The 15,583-nt window shown below is 38.0% G+C and overlaps 2 protein-coding genes across 4 annotated transcripts in view; both read left to right on the top strand.

Annotated features, from left to right (window-relative positions):
* LOC125271747 (NACHT, LRR and PYD domains-containing protein 12-like) overlaps nt 1-15,583 on the top strand; it is a 1,137,836-nt gene that overhangs the window by 440,768 nt on the left and 681,485 nt on the right. The window lies entirely within an intron of this gene.
* The window catches only part of LOC125271751 (transportin-2), a 24,589-nt gene extending 9,006 nt beyond the window's left edge, over nt 1-15,583 (top strand). The window contains exons 6-25 of the mRNA XM_048195988.1: nt 142-275; nt 362-443; nt 536-658; nt 742-860; nt 976-1,036; nt 2,948-3,119; nt 3,371-3,523; nt 5,167-5,392; nt 5,492-5,663; nt 6,351-6,437; nt 6,577-6,684; nt 6,780-6,938; nt 8,798-8,885; nt 8,969-9,067; nt 9,211-9,306; nt 9,382-9,457; nt 9,988-10,087; nt 10,167-10,241; nt 10,329-10,474; nt 13,833-15,583. Of these exons, the coding sequence (XP_048051945.1) occupies nt 142-275; nt 362-443; nt 536-658; nt 742-860; nt 976-1,036; nt 2,948-3,119; nt 3,371-3,523; nt 5,167-5,392; nt 5,492-5,663; nt 6,351-6,437; nt 6,577-6,684; nt 6,780-6,938; nt 8,798-8,885; nt 8,969-9,067; nt 9,211-9,306; nt 9,382-9,457; nt 9,988-10,087; nt 10,167-10,241; nt 10,329-10,436 (2,238 nt within the window). The 3' untranslated portion in view covers nt 10,437-10,474; nt 13,833-15,583. The remainder of the gene's footprint in view (nt 1-141; nt 276-361; nt 444-535; nt 659-741; nt 861-975; nt 1,037-2,947; nt 3,120-3,370; nt 3,524-5,166; nt 5,393-5,491; nt 5,664-6,350; nt 6,438-6,576; nt 6,685-6,779; nt 6,939-8,797; nt 8,886-8,968; nt 9,068-9,210; nt 9,307-9,381; nt 9,458-9,987; nt 10,088-10,166; nt 10,242-10,328; nt 10,475-13,832) is intronic.

The raw sequence follows: 15,583 nt of genomic DNA, 5'->3' as shown, positions 1-15,583 counted from the left end.
TGTGAAAAAGCATACTTGGGCACCTTTAAAAAAAAATTATGTACACTGATAAAACATTTGTAATAATTACTACAATATTTTATTTAAAAGAATAAGAATTGTCCATTTTGATTTCATGGTTTAAGGTTTTTGTGTGTACAGGGTTCTTTCGGTGCGCTGCAGAAGATCTGTGAGGACTCATCTGAACTGCTGGACAGTGATGCTCTGAATCGGCCCCTCAACATCATGATCCCCAAATTCCTGCAGTTCTTCAAACACTGCAGCCCCAAGATCAGGTAAAGAACCGCAAACACACATTTTAGAACCGATTACAGCCTTTTTTATAATGAATAACATCTACTAATTCACATTCTCTCTGTAGGTCTCATGCCATAGCGTGCGTGAATCAGTTCATTATCGGCAGGGCTCAGGCTCTCATGGACAACATCGACACATTCATAGAGGTAAACACAAGTTCATTTGGGTTCACAGTGAACTATGTAGTTATTTCTGTGCTGGAGGCTGAGCTCATCTGTTCTGTGTGGCGTGTTTTCAGTCTCTGTTTGCGTTGGCGGGTGATGAAGACTGCGAGGTGAGGAAGAACGTGTGCAGAGCTCTGGTAATGCTATTGGAGGTCCGAATCGACCGTCTGATACCGCACATGCACAGCATCATACAGGTGAAACATCTGATACCACACGAGACCTTTTGCGGTGAAAACGAGTTGTGGGAGGATTGAATCTCATCTGTGTTTCTCTGCAGTACATGTTGCAGCGCACGCAGGATGCGGACGAGAACGTGGCGCTGGAGGCGTGTGAGTTCTGGCTGACTCTAGCGGAGCAGCCCATCTGTAAAGAGGCTCTGTCAGGACACCTGGTCCAGTGAGTACTACACGCCATCATTATCAGCTGAATACACAGATGAAGCCTCAGTTAGTTTCTGTTTGAGAGATCAGATCTGAACTCATGTTTTAAGATCTAATGTGTTTCTCTACAGACTCATCCCTATCCTGGTGAACGGAATGAAGTATTCTGAGATCGACATCATTTTACTGAAGGTGAGTCACCATATCACTAGGGATGCATCCGATATTCAGATCGGTATCGGCGCCGATACTGCCATTTTTGCCGGATCGGGTATCGGCCGGACGGGACCGATCCAAAATCCGATACGTGTGCGTGTACTATTCTGTGTTATTGTTAAGCTCTACAAAAGGCACAAAAACATTAAAAAGCACCATAAAGTTTCTGTGCACTATATTCCAAGTGTTCTAAAGCTATTCCGTAGTGTAATTTGAGGTACAGATAAATATTTTAGTTGTTAAATTAAAGTTCACGTAAATGCCTCCCTCCGCTGCGGCTGTCAGTCATTCTCCATTCAGCATTCAGACTGCGTGTCGCGTTCGGTTACGACAGTCAACACAATGAAACTCTCTCCAAGATGAATCAATGTTTCTATTATTATACTTAATCAAGATACCGGTAATACAATACGCATCAATATATCTTCACTTTGTGCTTTGAACTTTTCACTGCGGAGCGCTGCCGCTGCGCGCTGATTCCATGGTGCTTCAAGCGCATCATTCTGCACATGGGATACGCATAAAAGCGCTTTGTGCCGCTCATGGGAGCCGTTCATATTATAATACTTTTGCGCAATGAAAGATTGTTTAATAGCATTTTTTTTTGTTCTGTCCTATCTATCATATGTTGCTGCATCATTTTAATTTTTATATTTTAATTATAAGACATTTAATAGCTTCTGATTTCGTCCACATTTTCATATGTATTCACAAACGTAGGCTATAAGATAAATAGGCCTAGGCTATGCAGTTATTTATATTATGAAAAGAAAGTATTATGAAAAGTTAAAGTCTGCGTCACTTTTCAGGTTTCATCTTATATCTCATCTCAACAGTTTTTGAGGATCGTGAGTGAACGCGATCATCTCATCTTCTTTACTACTTTACAGAAGGAAATAAACATGAATGAAATTCAAAAAATATTGAACGTTGCAGTAGCTTACCGAAATCTGTATCACGTCAGTTCAATCAGTGTTGTAAACAATGTCACGTAGGAAAAGCCATTCAAGAAAAATAAAACAAACTATTTAAAACAAAACGGATTAGAAACTGTAATTATGAAAGCGTAAGTAGCCTATTATAATATAATATGTAATAAAATGGACAAACTGGGTGCGTGTAATCAAACAACGTTTTCATTTTGTTCTGGAGACTGAACTCGCGCTCACACTGGAGCGCACTCGCCACCTACTGGACAGGGGTGGGAATTACAGTTACAAGCTACATCAGCCTCAGTAATCTATCAAAATGACGGACAGGCTGCAGATTTTTTTCGTCACTGCTAAAAAAAATTCCATCAATGACGGAAAATTCTCGGTTAAACCTACCTTTGAGATTATATATAATATACACGCCACACTACCGCCGGTGACACTCCACGACCGCGGTGGCGCGGTTGTCATGCCGACCGTCACAGCCCTAAGTGAGGCATACAGTTTATTAGGTAATTTAGCGCTTTTCTTATTACTTGAAGATCGGATCGGATCGGTATCGGCCGATACTGAATCCCAGGTATCGGGATCGGTATCGGAAGTGAAAAAGGCGGATCGGTGCATCCCTACATATCACAGAATTGATTCTGATACGACTATAATATTTTTAATTATATTTTCATTTTTGTTCTTTTTAGCTCCCTCCCCCCCCCCATTTTTTGTAATTATAGTACATAAACACAGTTCAGTTAGTTGCTAAGCAACCTTTTTAATTTATTTATTTATTTTTACATTTTAATCCAATAATTCTATTTTAGAATATAGTTAAGAATAACTACACTTATGCATATAGAAAGGGCAGTGTTTTAAACTGATTTCTCAAGATCTCCTGAGAAGTGAGTACTATGTAGGGAGCGTGTGAATCAGATTGCATCTGTCTTTGTGTGTGTCTCAGGGTGATGTAGAGGAGGACGACAACGTTCCTGACAGCGAGCAAGACATCAAGCCTCGCTTCCACAAGTCACGTACCGTCACGCTGCAGCACGAGGGAGGAGAGGGGGAGGAGGGGGAGGACATTGATGAAGATGAGGATGACGACGATGACACTCTGTCTGATTGGAACCTACGTGAGTAAACCGACCAATTAGAGCACGCTTGCTGTAAATGATCTTCCATATTATATGTTATAATTGAACTTTGCAACAAAAACATTTGAGCTGAATAATGACGCTATTGCCTTCTGAAGAGCTGCTTTACAGCAGAATTTGATCATTATTTTCCTGTTTATTAATGTGAAGCTGCTTTGAAAGGACCTGTATTGTATAAACAGCGATACAGATATAGGTGACTTGACTTGTATATATTTGTGTGTTCATAGGAAAGTGTTCTGCGGCGGCGCTGGACGTGTTGGCTAACGTCTTTCGGGATGAGCTGTTGCCGCACTTGTTGCCGCTGCTGAAGGGTTTGTTGTTCCACCCGGACTGGGTCATCAAAGAGTCTGGGATCCTGGTGCTAGGAGCCATCGCTGAAGGTCTCACTCACATACTCATTTTTTGTGTTTGTATTGTAATATGTTGTAGGTGGTTGTAAGAGTGCATATTTTATCTCCTTTATCTCCGGCTTGTTTATAATTAAAAGTATTGCATTATGCAAAAAATCCATCTTTCCTTCCTTGTTCCTTCCTTCCTTGTTCCTTCCTTCCTCTCTTCCTTCCTTCCTCTCTTCCTTCCTTCCTCCCTCCCTTGTTTGCTTCCTTGCTTGCTTCCTTCCTTCCTTCCTACCTCCATTCCTCACTTCCTTCCTCACTTCTTCCCCCCTCACTTCCTTCCTCCTTTTCTCCCTTCCTTCCTTCCTTCCTTCCTTGCTTCTTTCCCTGCTTCCTTCCTTTCTCCCTTCCTCGCTTGCTTCCTTCCTCACTTCCTTCCATCTTACCTTCCTCACTTCCTTCTTCCCTTCCTTGCTACCTTCCTTCCTTCCTTCCTTCCTTGCTACCTTCCTTCCTCGCTTCTTTCCCTGCTTCCTTCCTTTCTCCCTTCCTTCCTCGCTTGCTTTCTTCCTCACTTGTTTCCTCCCTTCCTTGCTTCCTTCCTCCCTTCCTCGCTTCCTTCCTTGCTTCTTTCCTTCCTTCTTTGCTACCTTCCTTCCTTGCTACCTTCCTCCCTCGCTTCCTTCCTCCTTTTCTCCCTTCCTTCCTTCCTTGCTTCTTTCCCTGCTTCCTTCCTTTCTCCCTTCCTTCCTTGCTTGCTTCCTTCCTCACTTCCTTCCATCTTACCTTACTCACTTCCTTCCTACCTCCATTCCTCACTTTCTTCCTCACTTCTTCCTCCCTCACTTCCTTCCTCCTTTTCTCCCTTCCTTCCTTCCTTCCTTCCTTCTTTGCCTGCTTCCTTCCTTTCTCCCTTCCTTCCTTTCTTGCTTGCTTCCTTCCTCACTTCCTCCCTCCCTTCCTTCCTTGCTTCTTTCCATGCTTCCTTTCTCCCTTCCTTCCTCACTCACTTTCTTCCTCACTTCTTTCCTCCCTTCCTTGCTTCTTTCCTTCCTACCTTCCTTCCTTCTTTACTTCCTCACTTCCTTCCTTCCTTCCTTCCTTCCTTCCTTCCTTTCTCCATTTCTTGCTTCCTTCCTTGTCATTATTGGAATTTTGGTTGCATAATTAACTGTATCTGGCATTTAATTTAATGTCACACTAAAGTAATTTCACTCAGAGCTGCCTTGTCACAGGAAGGAAAGACTAATAATGTTATTTAACACATTCAGAATATAGATTTTATGAGTATTGGCTCAATAATCTGGTTATCTATTTTCCTTAAACACGTTATTGTATTGGCAAAATGCAATATCGGTCTACTTATAGTTTGTATGTATGCATATTTTAGTACACAAAACAATTAATTTCAATAGATATGTATATATTAAAAACATGTTTTGAGTATTTTAAACTTGTTTTGCTGGTAAGCAGTATTGAATGTGTCGAATGTGTGATGCAGCCTGTTTAATTAAGTAAAATAGATACATGATTTATTTTGAGATTGTATAGGTTTGTTCTGTATAGGCACACTGTATCAATTTTATTTATGCAGATCTTAAAAAAGGTCTAAGGTCCTAAAGTCTTGGATTTGATTTTAAGAACTCTGCAGACACCCTGAATTGACTGAATCCTCTTGTCTCTGTCAGGCTGTATGCAGGGAATGGTACCGTACCTGCCGGAGCTCATCCCGCACCTGATCCAGTGTCTGTGTGATAAGAAGGCTCTGGTTCGCTCAATCGCCTGCTGGACGCTCAGCCGCTACGCACACTGGGTGGTGAGCCAGCCACCTGACGCACACCTCAAACCGCTCATGACAGAACTCCTCAAGCGCATCTTGGACGGCAACAAGAGGGTGCAGGAGGCCGCCTGCAGGTGTGTTAGAAATTATGCTAAAAATGCTTGAATATTTAGAGCGGTTATTTAGAGTATATATATTTGGAGTAATGAAGTAACTCTGTAATGTTTTTTCAGTGCATTTGCGACTCTGGAGGAGGAGGCGTGCACAGAGCTGGTTCCATATCTCAGTTTCATTTTGGACACTCTGGTGTTTGCGTTCGGGAAATATCAGCACAAGAACCTGCTCATCCTCTACGACGCCATTGGCACCCTGGCAGACTCCGTCGGGCATCATCTCAACCAACCGGTAACAACCCCATTTTCCATCGTTTTTACAAACGTCTCTTTTTACATACTGTCACTTTAAAGTAAGATTTTTGTAATGTTTTTGAAAGAAGTCCCTTCTGTTCACCAAGGCTGCATTTCTTTGAACAAAAATACAGTAAAATCAGTAATATTGTGAAATATTATTACTGTTTAAAATAACTGTTTTCTATGTCAGTATACAGTAAAGTGTAATTTATTCCTGTGATCAAAGCTGAATTTTCAGCATCATTACTCCAGTCTTCAATGTCACATTCTAACATGATAAAGTCTTTACTGCCACCTTTGATCAGTTTAATGCATCCTGAATAAAAGTATTAATTTCTCAAAAAAAAAATGAACTGACCCTAAACTTTTGAACAATAATGTCACTGGTTTGTAAACCTTTTCTGTTTTTATTTTTCCAAAAACTATATATACAAGTGGGGAAACTCAAAAGACCAGATGCCACTTTCTTTTATCTGTCAAAATGACAAAGCATTTTCAGTTATCTGTCAGTGTTTTGAAAGTCAATAAATGACACAATAGGTTGGGTTAGAGCATCCGCTGCTCATTCCTGTCCTTGTTGATCTGTTTTACAAATCTTAGTATCACCAAATACCATTAGTGCACATTTGCACACGTAGAGCTCAGTGGTGTGATCTTGTTGTTTTTTGGTGTGTGTGAACAGGAATACATCCAGAAACTGATGCCGCCTCTGATCCAGAAGTGGAATGAACTGAAAGACGAGGATAAAGACCTGTTTCCCCTACTGGAGGTGAGACACTCAAAACAGAGTTAAAGCCTTTGTTTCGTAGTTTTAATATCATGACAAATAATTGTACATTTATTTTGCCAAAACATTTGTCATTGAAAGATACAAATAAATGACCCTCATTTATCGTGTGTGTGTGTAGTGTTTGTCGTCTGTGGCCACAGCGTTACAGAGCGGTTTCCTCCCGTACTGTGAGCCCGTCTATCAGCGCTGTGTTACTCTGGTGCAGAAAACACTCGCACAAGCCATGGTGAGAATGCACACTTATTCATGCACATCTATATGTACATCAGTGAACCACAGAGTCATTAACCCACCCGTGTGTGTGTGTGTGTGTGTGTGCAGATGTACAGCCAGCAGCCGGATCAGTATGAAGCTCCAGATAAGGACTTCATGATTGTCGCTCTGGATCTGCTGAGTGGTCTGGCCGAGGGTCTCGGGGGTCATGTGGACCAGCTAGTTGCCCGTAGCAACATCATGACCCTTCTGTTCCAGTGTATGCAGGTACAGTGTGTGCGAGGGTCTAAAAATGTGTGGTGCACTGTAAAAAAAGAAAGTTGTTTCAACTTAAAGGTGCCCTCGAATGAAAAATTGAATTTATCTTGGCATAGTTAAATAACAAGAGTTCAGTACATGGAAATGACATACAGTGAGTCTCAAACTCCATTGTTTCCTCCTTCTTATATAAATCTCATTTGTTTAAAAGACCTCCGAAGAACAGGCGAATCTCCACATAACACCGACTGTTACGTAACAGTCGGGGTGTACGCCCCCAATATTTGCATATGCCAGCCCATGTTCCCAACATTATGAAAGGCATTAGACAAGGGCAGCCAGTATTAACGTCTGGATGTGCACAACCAAATCATCAGACTAGGTAAGCAAGCAAGAACAATAGCGAAAAATGGCAGATGGAGCAATAATAACCGACATGATCCATGATAACATGATATTTTTAGTGATATTTGTAAACTGTCTTTCTAAATGAGAATGTACTGTTAAATTTGGTTAAAGTTACCATCGGTTATTACTGTATTCACGGAGACAAGAGCCGTCGCTATTTTAATTTTTAAACACTTGCAGTCTTTATAATTCATAAACACAACTTCATTCTTTATAAATCTCTCCAACAGTGTAGCATTAGCCGTTAGCCACGGAGCACTATCAAACTCATTCAAAATCAGAAGTAAACAATATAACAGTATACAATACTCACATAATCTGACGCATGCATGCCGAACACTTTGTAAAGATCCATTTTGAGGGTTATATTAGCTGTGTAAACTTTAAGGCACTGTTCAAGGCAAGCGCGAGCTCCGTGGGCGGAGAGCACGGGATTTAAAGGGGCCGCAGCATAAAACCGGCGCGTTTATAATGATGCCCCAAAATAGGCAGTTAAAAAAATTAATTTAAAAAAATCTATGGGGTATTTTGAGCTGAAACTTCACAGACACATTCAGGGGACACCTTAGACTTATATTACATCTTTTAAAAACATAATCTAGGGCACCTTTAAAGTGTGCTGCCTTAATTTTAAGTTTAGTCAACTTGAAATGTGAAGTTGTAATAAGTGATAACTTTGATATTTGGGTTGACTAAACTAACATTTTAAGGCAGCACACTTTTAAGTTGAAACTTTTTTACAGTGTGGTGGTGGTCATTTTTATGGTCATTTTTTTATTTTGAATTATTAACAATATTAAAAAAATAAATACATTAATATTTTTTATATTTAATATATTGTATATATTTTGTTATTGTATTTACATTCATTGGTGGTGTTAATATTTTATTATTATTATTATTATTATTATTATTATTATTATTATTATTATTATTATTATTATTATTTAAAAGTGTTATAAAATACATTTTATTAAAATTGGTTATATTAATATTTTATTTAATATTGTATTTACTATATTTTACTTTTTTTTTATTTAGTTGGTGTTTATATTATTTATTATTGTTAATTATTATTACAATATTATATGAATTAATTTAGTTTATTAGAATTATAATATTTAATTTACTATATTATACATTTATTTGTTGGTGTTAATATTTATTATTTGTTTTATTTTAATCAACTATATTGTTATAATGTTATATAATTGTATTATTTGAATTATTTATATTATAATTATTATTTATATTGAATATTATTTATATTATATTTTAAAATAAATGTATTATTCAATACTTAATATTTATTTTTAAATATTTAATACGATTTACAATATTATGTATTTGTTTTTATATTGTTGTTTTAATATGTATTTTAATGTTTTTATTTATTTACTATGTTATTATAAAATAAATTATTGTTGTACTGAACGTTGAACCTCTTGTGTGTACTGTAGGACACTATGCCTGAGGTGAGGCAGAGCTCGTTTGCTTTGCTGGGTGATCTGACCAAGGCCTGTTTTCCACACGTCAAACCCTGCATCGGTAAGACAACATGTTCATTTGACCTGCATGACACACCTTTAGTTTATTCATATGAATTAATCTTTGAAACTGTGTGTGTTTAGCGGAGTTCATGCCAATCCTGGGGACGAACCTGAACCCGGAGTTCATCTCGGTGTGTAATAATGCCACCTGGGCCATCGGAGAGATCTGCATGCAGATGGGTGAGGATCATCACACTGACTCACTGAATTAGAATGACATCATAGATTTAGAGTCATTGAATTTGATGGTTTGTTTGACATGTGAATTTGTAGTGAGGTGATTGTGAGCACTAGATCATGTTGTTGGTCATGTGTTGTCGTAGGTGTGGAGATGCAGCCGTATGTGGCTCTGGTTCTTCCTCACCTGGTGGAGATCATTAACAGACCCAACACTCCCAAAACCCTGCTGGAGAATACGGGTATGACCTCTGACCTTATAAAGTCATTTACCTTTCACACAGCTGATAAATAATCCACCTTACTCCTGTTTACAGCCATCACGATTGGTCGCCTCGGTTACGTCTGTCCACAGGAAGTGGCTCCCATGTTGCAACAGTTCATCAGACCATGGTGAGTCACTACATCTAGAGATGTTTTTTTGAGGAATAAATACAGCAAGGGTGCATTCAAATAAATGCTGTTCTTCTGAACTTTCTATTCATCAAAGTATCCTAAAGAAAATGCTGCTATTTTTTCCCCCACAAAAATATGAAGCAACTGTTTTCAACATTGATGATAATCAGAAATGTTTCTTGAGCAGCAAATCATGATTTCTGAAGGATCATGTGACAATGAAGACTGGAGTAATGATGCTGAATTCAACTTTGATCATAAATAAATTACATTTTAACATTTAATTTTATTAAGCGCGTATTAAATATTACATCATAATATTTCACAATATTACTGTTTTACTGTATCTTTGATCAAAGACGTCTTTCAAAAATATTTAAAAATCTTACCAACCCAAAACTTTTGTCAAATTAACAAGTTAATTTGATTAATTAAGAATTGTATTCCAATATTCGGTTAATATATTTCTTAAGACAGACTTAACTAATGTTACCATCTAAGCTACATTTTTGATTGTCTTTTTGCAGGTGCACATCGTTGCGAAATATCAGAGATAACGAAGAAAAGGACTCCGCCTTCAGAGGCATCTGCGTGATGATTGGTGTAAATCCTGGCGGCGTGGTCCAGGTCAGTTCTGATCCTCTGACTCCATTGTGACTGACACTGATGTTACTTTCCTTCATCACATCTGTCTCTCCCTCCTCAGGATTTCATCTTCTTCTGTGATGCGGTGGCCTCCTGGGTCAACCCTAAAGATGACCTGAGGGACATGTTCTACAAGGTTAGACATGCATGGAGCTGCGTTACATCAAAACCTTCACCACTGTAAAAGATTCCTGTTGTTAAATGAGGTTGTGTGTCTGTGTAGATCCTACACGGTTTTAAGGACCAGGTCGGCGAGGAGAACTGGCAGCAGTTCTCGGAGCAGTTCCCGCCCATCCTGAAGGAACGCCTCTCTGCATGCTATGGCGTGTAGCCCCGCCCCTCTGCTTCACACACAGCTCACGCTGTCAGGTTAGTGATGGCTGTTGATGTCTAGTAATGTAATAATGTACCGTGGTAAACAATCACTTTCTGCAAATCTGGAGTACATGGCAGATAACATGAGCTCCGCCGCCTGCACTTTATATATACACTGCACCACATTTGCATAGTTAAACACTGCAAAACAGTTTAGATGCTTAAATGTAATGGCAGTCTAAATTTATTGGTAACACTTTGTAGCAAGGTTTCATTTGTTAATAGGTCAAAAATGAAAAAGGGTTTTCAAGCAATACAGTAATACAGCTTTGAATATTTTATTTTATTATTTTTTTTTTTTTTTTCAGAATGGGTCCTGTTTAATTTGGGTTCCTACGGAAGAGGATTAGGGCCAAGCAATAATAAAAACATAAAACCATCTCGAGATTAAAGTTGTTAAATTTTGAGAAAAAAGTCGAAATAAAATGTTGAGAATAAACTCATTAAATTATGAGAAAAAGACGTTAAATTACGAGAAAAAAGTCATTAAATTATGAGAACAAATTCGTAATTTAACGAATTTGTTCTCGTTATTTAACGACTTTTTTCTCATAATTTAAACGAATTTGTTCTTGTAATTTAACAACTTTTTTCTCGTAATTTAATGACTTTATTCTCAATATTTTATCTCGACTTTTTCTTGAAATTTAACGAGTTTTTTCTCGTAATTTAACAAGTTTATTCTCAACATTTTATTTTGACTTTTTTCTCGAAATTTAACAACTTTAATCTCAAGATGGTTTTATTTTTTTATTATTGCTTGGCCCTAATCCTCTTCCGTAGGTTCCTGTTTAATTTGTTTTTAGTTTTTTTTTTTTTTTTTTCTGATCAAAAATTAAATATACATTTTTACCATAATTTACAGAAGAGACCCATTAAAATGTCATTCAGTGTAACAATCTTGTCAGAGATATTTACAACCAAAAATCTATTTATACCATGTTAAAACATACCATGTTTTGTTTTACCCCAAATGTTAATTACTTGTAATTTTATATTTTTAAACTTTGCCACTATCCTAGGTTTTGCTCATTTGTCAGCAAGATTTTTTTTACTTGTATATTTTAATATGTACAGGTCAGAATAAGTATGTTTCAATTTTTACATATATAAAATTGTTACACTGAATGACAATGTAACATTACTTCACCCACATTTTGACATTTTATTCTCCCAAAACTTATTTTGAAACCTTAAAAGTAGATGTTTTACTTTCATTTAATGTGCTTTCTATGTATATAAAATCACTTTTGTAAATTTCTATTGTTGCGGACATCTAAATGTTTTTGACCCTAATATGAGTTAACAACATTAGTTAACATGAAATAACAATGCTTCTACTGCATTTATTAATTTTAGCTCAACATTTACTAATGCAATACAATTTGTATCTGCTAACATTACTTAATGCACCGTCAGCTAATATGAATATAAGCATTTCTATTAAATGCTTATCTAGTTCACCCAAAAATGAAATTTCTGCCATTAATTACTCACCAACATGTCATTCCACACCCATAAGACCTTCGTTCATCTTCAGAACACAAATTAAGATATTTTTGATGAAATCCGAGAGGTTTATCTCCCATAGAAAGCAACGAAATTACCACATTCAAGGTCCAGAGAAGTACTAAAGACATCCTTAAAATAGTCGATGTGACTGCAGTGGTTCAACCTTAATGTTATGAAGCGTTGAGAATACTCCTTTGTGCGCAAAAACAAAACAAAAATAACGACTTTATTCAACAGTTTCTTCTCTACCCTGTCATTGTCCTACCCAGTTTACGTTCAAGACACATTGCAGGCTTTCAGTTTCTACGTCAGAACGCTGACTCTCTATTGGCCGGCTCCTGCGTCAGCATCACACGCATGCGTCACAGTGCTCACGTGAACGCCGTCAGCCAATACTGAGCCAGCGTTCGGACGTAAACACAGAAGCTCTGAACTACATCAACTGCGTAGGAGACTGACATGAGGTGAATATGGGTAAAAGAATATCGGTCAAACTGATCAGTCTGTTGCATCACTATCAGACACCGATTATGTCACGTTATATCAGTGTCTGTCATTGAAATAATAAAAATGATAACAGATTAAATAAAGTGTGAATATCGGTAAAAAAATTTGTACTTATCGGTAAAACAGATAATGGAAATCGGTAACATTTGTCTGTTGCTGCTTATGTCACCTTAATTTGCCCACAATCGCTTACGGGATATGAAAAAACGTATAAAAGATTAGATATAAAAGTATTTATCTGTTAGAAAAAAATCAGTCAAACAGATGAGACTAAATTATTAATATTGGTAAAAAGGAAGTAGCTGTACAACAGATTACTGGTCTGTCGCATAATTAATGGTTTCTGCTTATGTCGCCTTCATTTAGAGGCATTTTACAGGATAAAGTCAGCATGAAATCAAAATGGGCCCTATTTAGTTTGTGCACATTCCTAGTCTTGAGGTGAACAATTAATCCGTGCAAGTATATAAAAAATATCTTTTTTTTTGTCTTTGTAATCTTTAAATTAAAATCTGACAATGTAATTCCCCTCTGGAACGCCCTTCTTTATCTGATGATGTCAGGTTAATGGCTAGAGTAGAATGTCCCCTCCAACTGTCAGGCCTCGATTACACTAGTGCGTTTTCATTTTAAAATGCATAACTTTTGCTACAGTTACATATGTTTTTTACATTACTCTGGCATTTTCGACCCTCAAAAAAACGGAGACTTTAGAAAACGCTTCAGAGCCCGTTTTAGTTTGAAAACGCCAGGGTTGCATTTCAGTGTAAACGGACCAAAACTGAGACTTTCGTCAACGATGGCGTGGCTGCCCAAATTTGCTCTCGCTCTGTAGACGGAACTGCATGCTTTGCTGGCTGTGTCATTTTTAGCAGCCATTGTGCAGTTAAACTAAAAATTTTTTAATACTTTAGCTACCTACATGCGCAAGAGGCAACTGTTTACACTTATACGCGCATACCCAGTGTGCGTGAACGGCCATGTGACATGCATTTTCGGTCGTGTAGTGTATTTGGAGATAGTTTCTGAAACGCTGTGGAAACGCCAGTGTAGACGAGGATAGTTTTTATTTTAAAATAAAATTTGTTTTCTTTATCCAATCAATTCGCAGAGGGAAATAACAAGCCACGCCCTCTTTTTCTCATTCTGTATTCCGTTTCACTCGAAAAAACATCAGTGTAAGTCAGTTGCAGCTTCCGGTTCACGCTGACTTTAAGAACTTGTTTAAGATTAGGTATAAAAGTCAAACTGTCAAACCGATAATCGGTAAAAAAAATATATGCTAGAATCTACTTTGCTCTTATTTGTCTCTCTTTCTTTCTGTTTCTTTCAGTTGAACCTTTAGGAGGGGGGAACTCATCCATCTGTGTATTGCACTGCCCTGATCATGGGGGAGAGGGACGCGATTGGCCGCTCCGCCTGACGGACAGATCCCACGCCCTTTGTGTGTCCATGAGGGTGGGTGGGTGGGTGGGAGGGGGAGGGGACTCCTCTAGTTAACTGCAGAATGCACCCAATCACGGGGAATAAACCTAAAAACGTAGGGAAGACGAGAGTTAGCGTAACCGAGGGAGAGCGAAAAACAAACTTAAGAGAGCGGGAGGGAGGAAGTAGGTTTAAACGGGAGGGAGGTATAGACAGATATCTGGGAATAATCGCTAAAAAGATTAAGATTAGGGAGGGAAGCTAGACAGCAACTGTTATACAACTTTTTTTAATCTCAAGTTAATCCCAGGCATAAGAATCAAACGCATTCACACGCTGACTGACCATAGAAACTCTTGCACATGAAGCTGCAATAACTACGAGCGGCCTGCGGCGCCAGCGCTGCCGTAGCAATAGCATAATCAGACTTTAACACTGAGACTATCTAGGAAAGACTAGCGTCGTTTTTCTTTTTTTTAATAATTACTATTGAAACGAGAACAATCTCGGCTTAAAAGAAAATGGTTAGCGCGCTATCGCGAATTTGTGTTTTTGATCGTTAGTAAGGGAGCATTTATGAATTCACAGTTTTCATCATCATCCTCATCGGCTTTGTCGTCGTCCTGTCCGATTGTCGTCATGATTCTCTGCTTGCGTCTCTTATGCGTATTGTTTAATTTCCAATGTTTCTTCTCACTTTTTTGCGTAGTTGGCTTGTAGTTTTTCCTGGGCTTGGTCAGTGTTCGCTGTTGAAACTCATCGTAGTTTACAGATTTCAATCACACCGTAGTTTAATCTTGTCGTGATTTTGAGAGATTCGGTCTCGTGGCGAAGGAGCTGGAATGGAAACTCCACAGTATAACGATCATGACTTGCGTTATGTATGTGTTCGGTTGTGTGTGTGTGTGTGATTTGTGTAACGGTAGCTGTGTTGGGAGCTTTTAAGTGTGTTTTGTTAGTGTCATTGCCATGTATTTTTTTTTTTTTTTTGTACTTCGCATTTCGTACGTGTATTCTGCGTTAATAGGTTGTTAATTGTTTTAAGGTACCTTACACTTGACTCCTGGACCCCTATTGACCTGTAAACTGTGACCAACGATGTGTGCGCGCTTGTGAGTGTGTGTATGAATGTATTTGTACCGATAAATTTTGATGCCATATTGATATTTGGTATTTAGTGATTTAATCAGCTTATCCGACAAACTACAACTATATCAAATATAGTTTTACAACAATAAGGTTAAGTTTTTTTTAGTTTTGCTGCTATTGCTGATTTTGGTTATTTGATAAATAGAACTGAATTCACAACATTCTATTGGAGCAAAATGCATAATTTAAATTGGATTATCGCTTGTCATGCACTTTTGTTTTGCTATTTTTATTATTTTTTTTGTAAGGACTTTGCTGGTAAATTTACTGATAAAACTGTTGGATTCATCATGCGTCTTGTTTTTTCTTGTGACGATATTTGTTGGTTGGAAAATTTTAAATAAGAGCAAGCTGAAAGCGAAGACAGGAAGTGACAGTTGGAAGGATGGCGAGGCGGAGAACGATTGCTGCGTGTGGAAATCTGCACTGAGACTCTGAAAGACAAAAACAATCACACCTTTCTCTCTTTACCTTGCCAGGAAAAATAAAAAGATTTTTTACCAAGCTGAA

This window comes from Megalobrama amblycephala, linkage group LG7 (genome assembly GCF_018812025.1).
Source record: "Megalobrama amblycephala isolate DHTTF-2021 linkage group LG7, ASM1881202v1, whole genome shotgun sequence".
In the NCBI taxonomy this organism is placed as follows: Eukaryota; Metazoa; Chordata; class Actinopteri; order Cypriniformes; family Xenocyprididae; genus Megalobrama; species Megalobrama amblycephala.
Note: the sequence above shows the minus strand (reverse complement) of the source record. Positions and strands in the feature narration are given on the sequence as shown.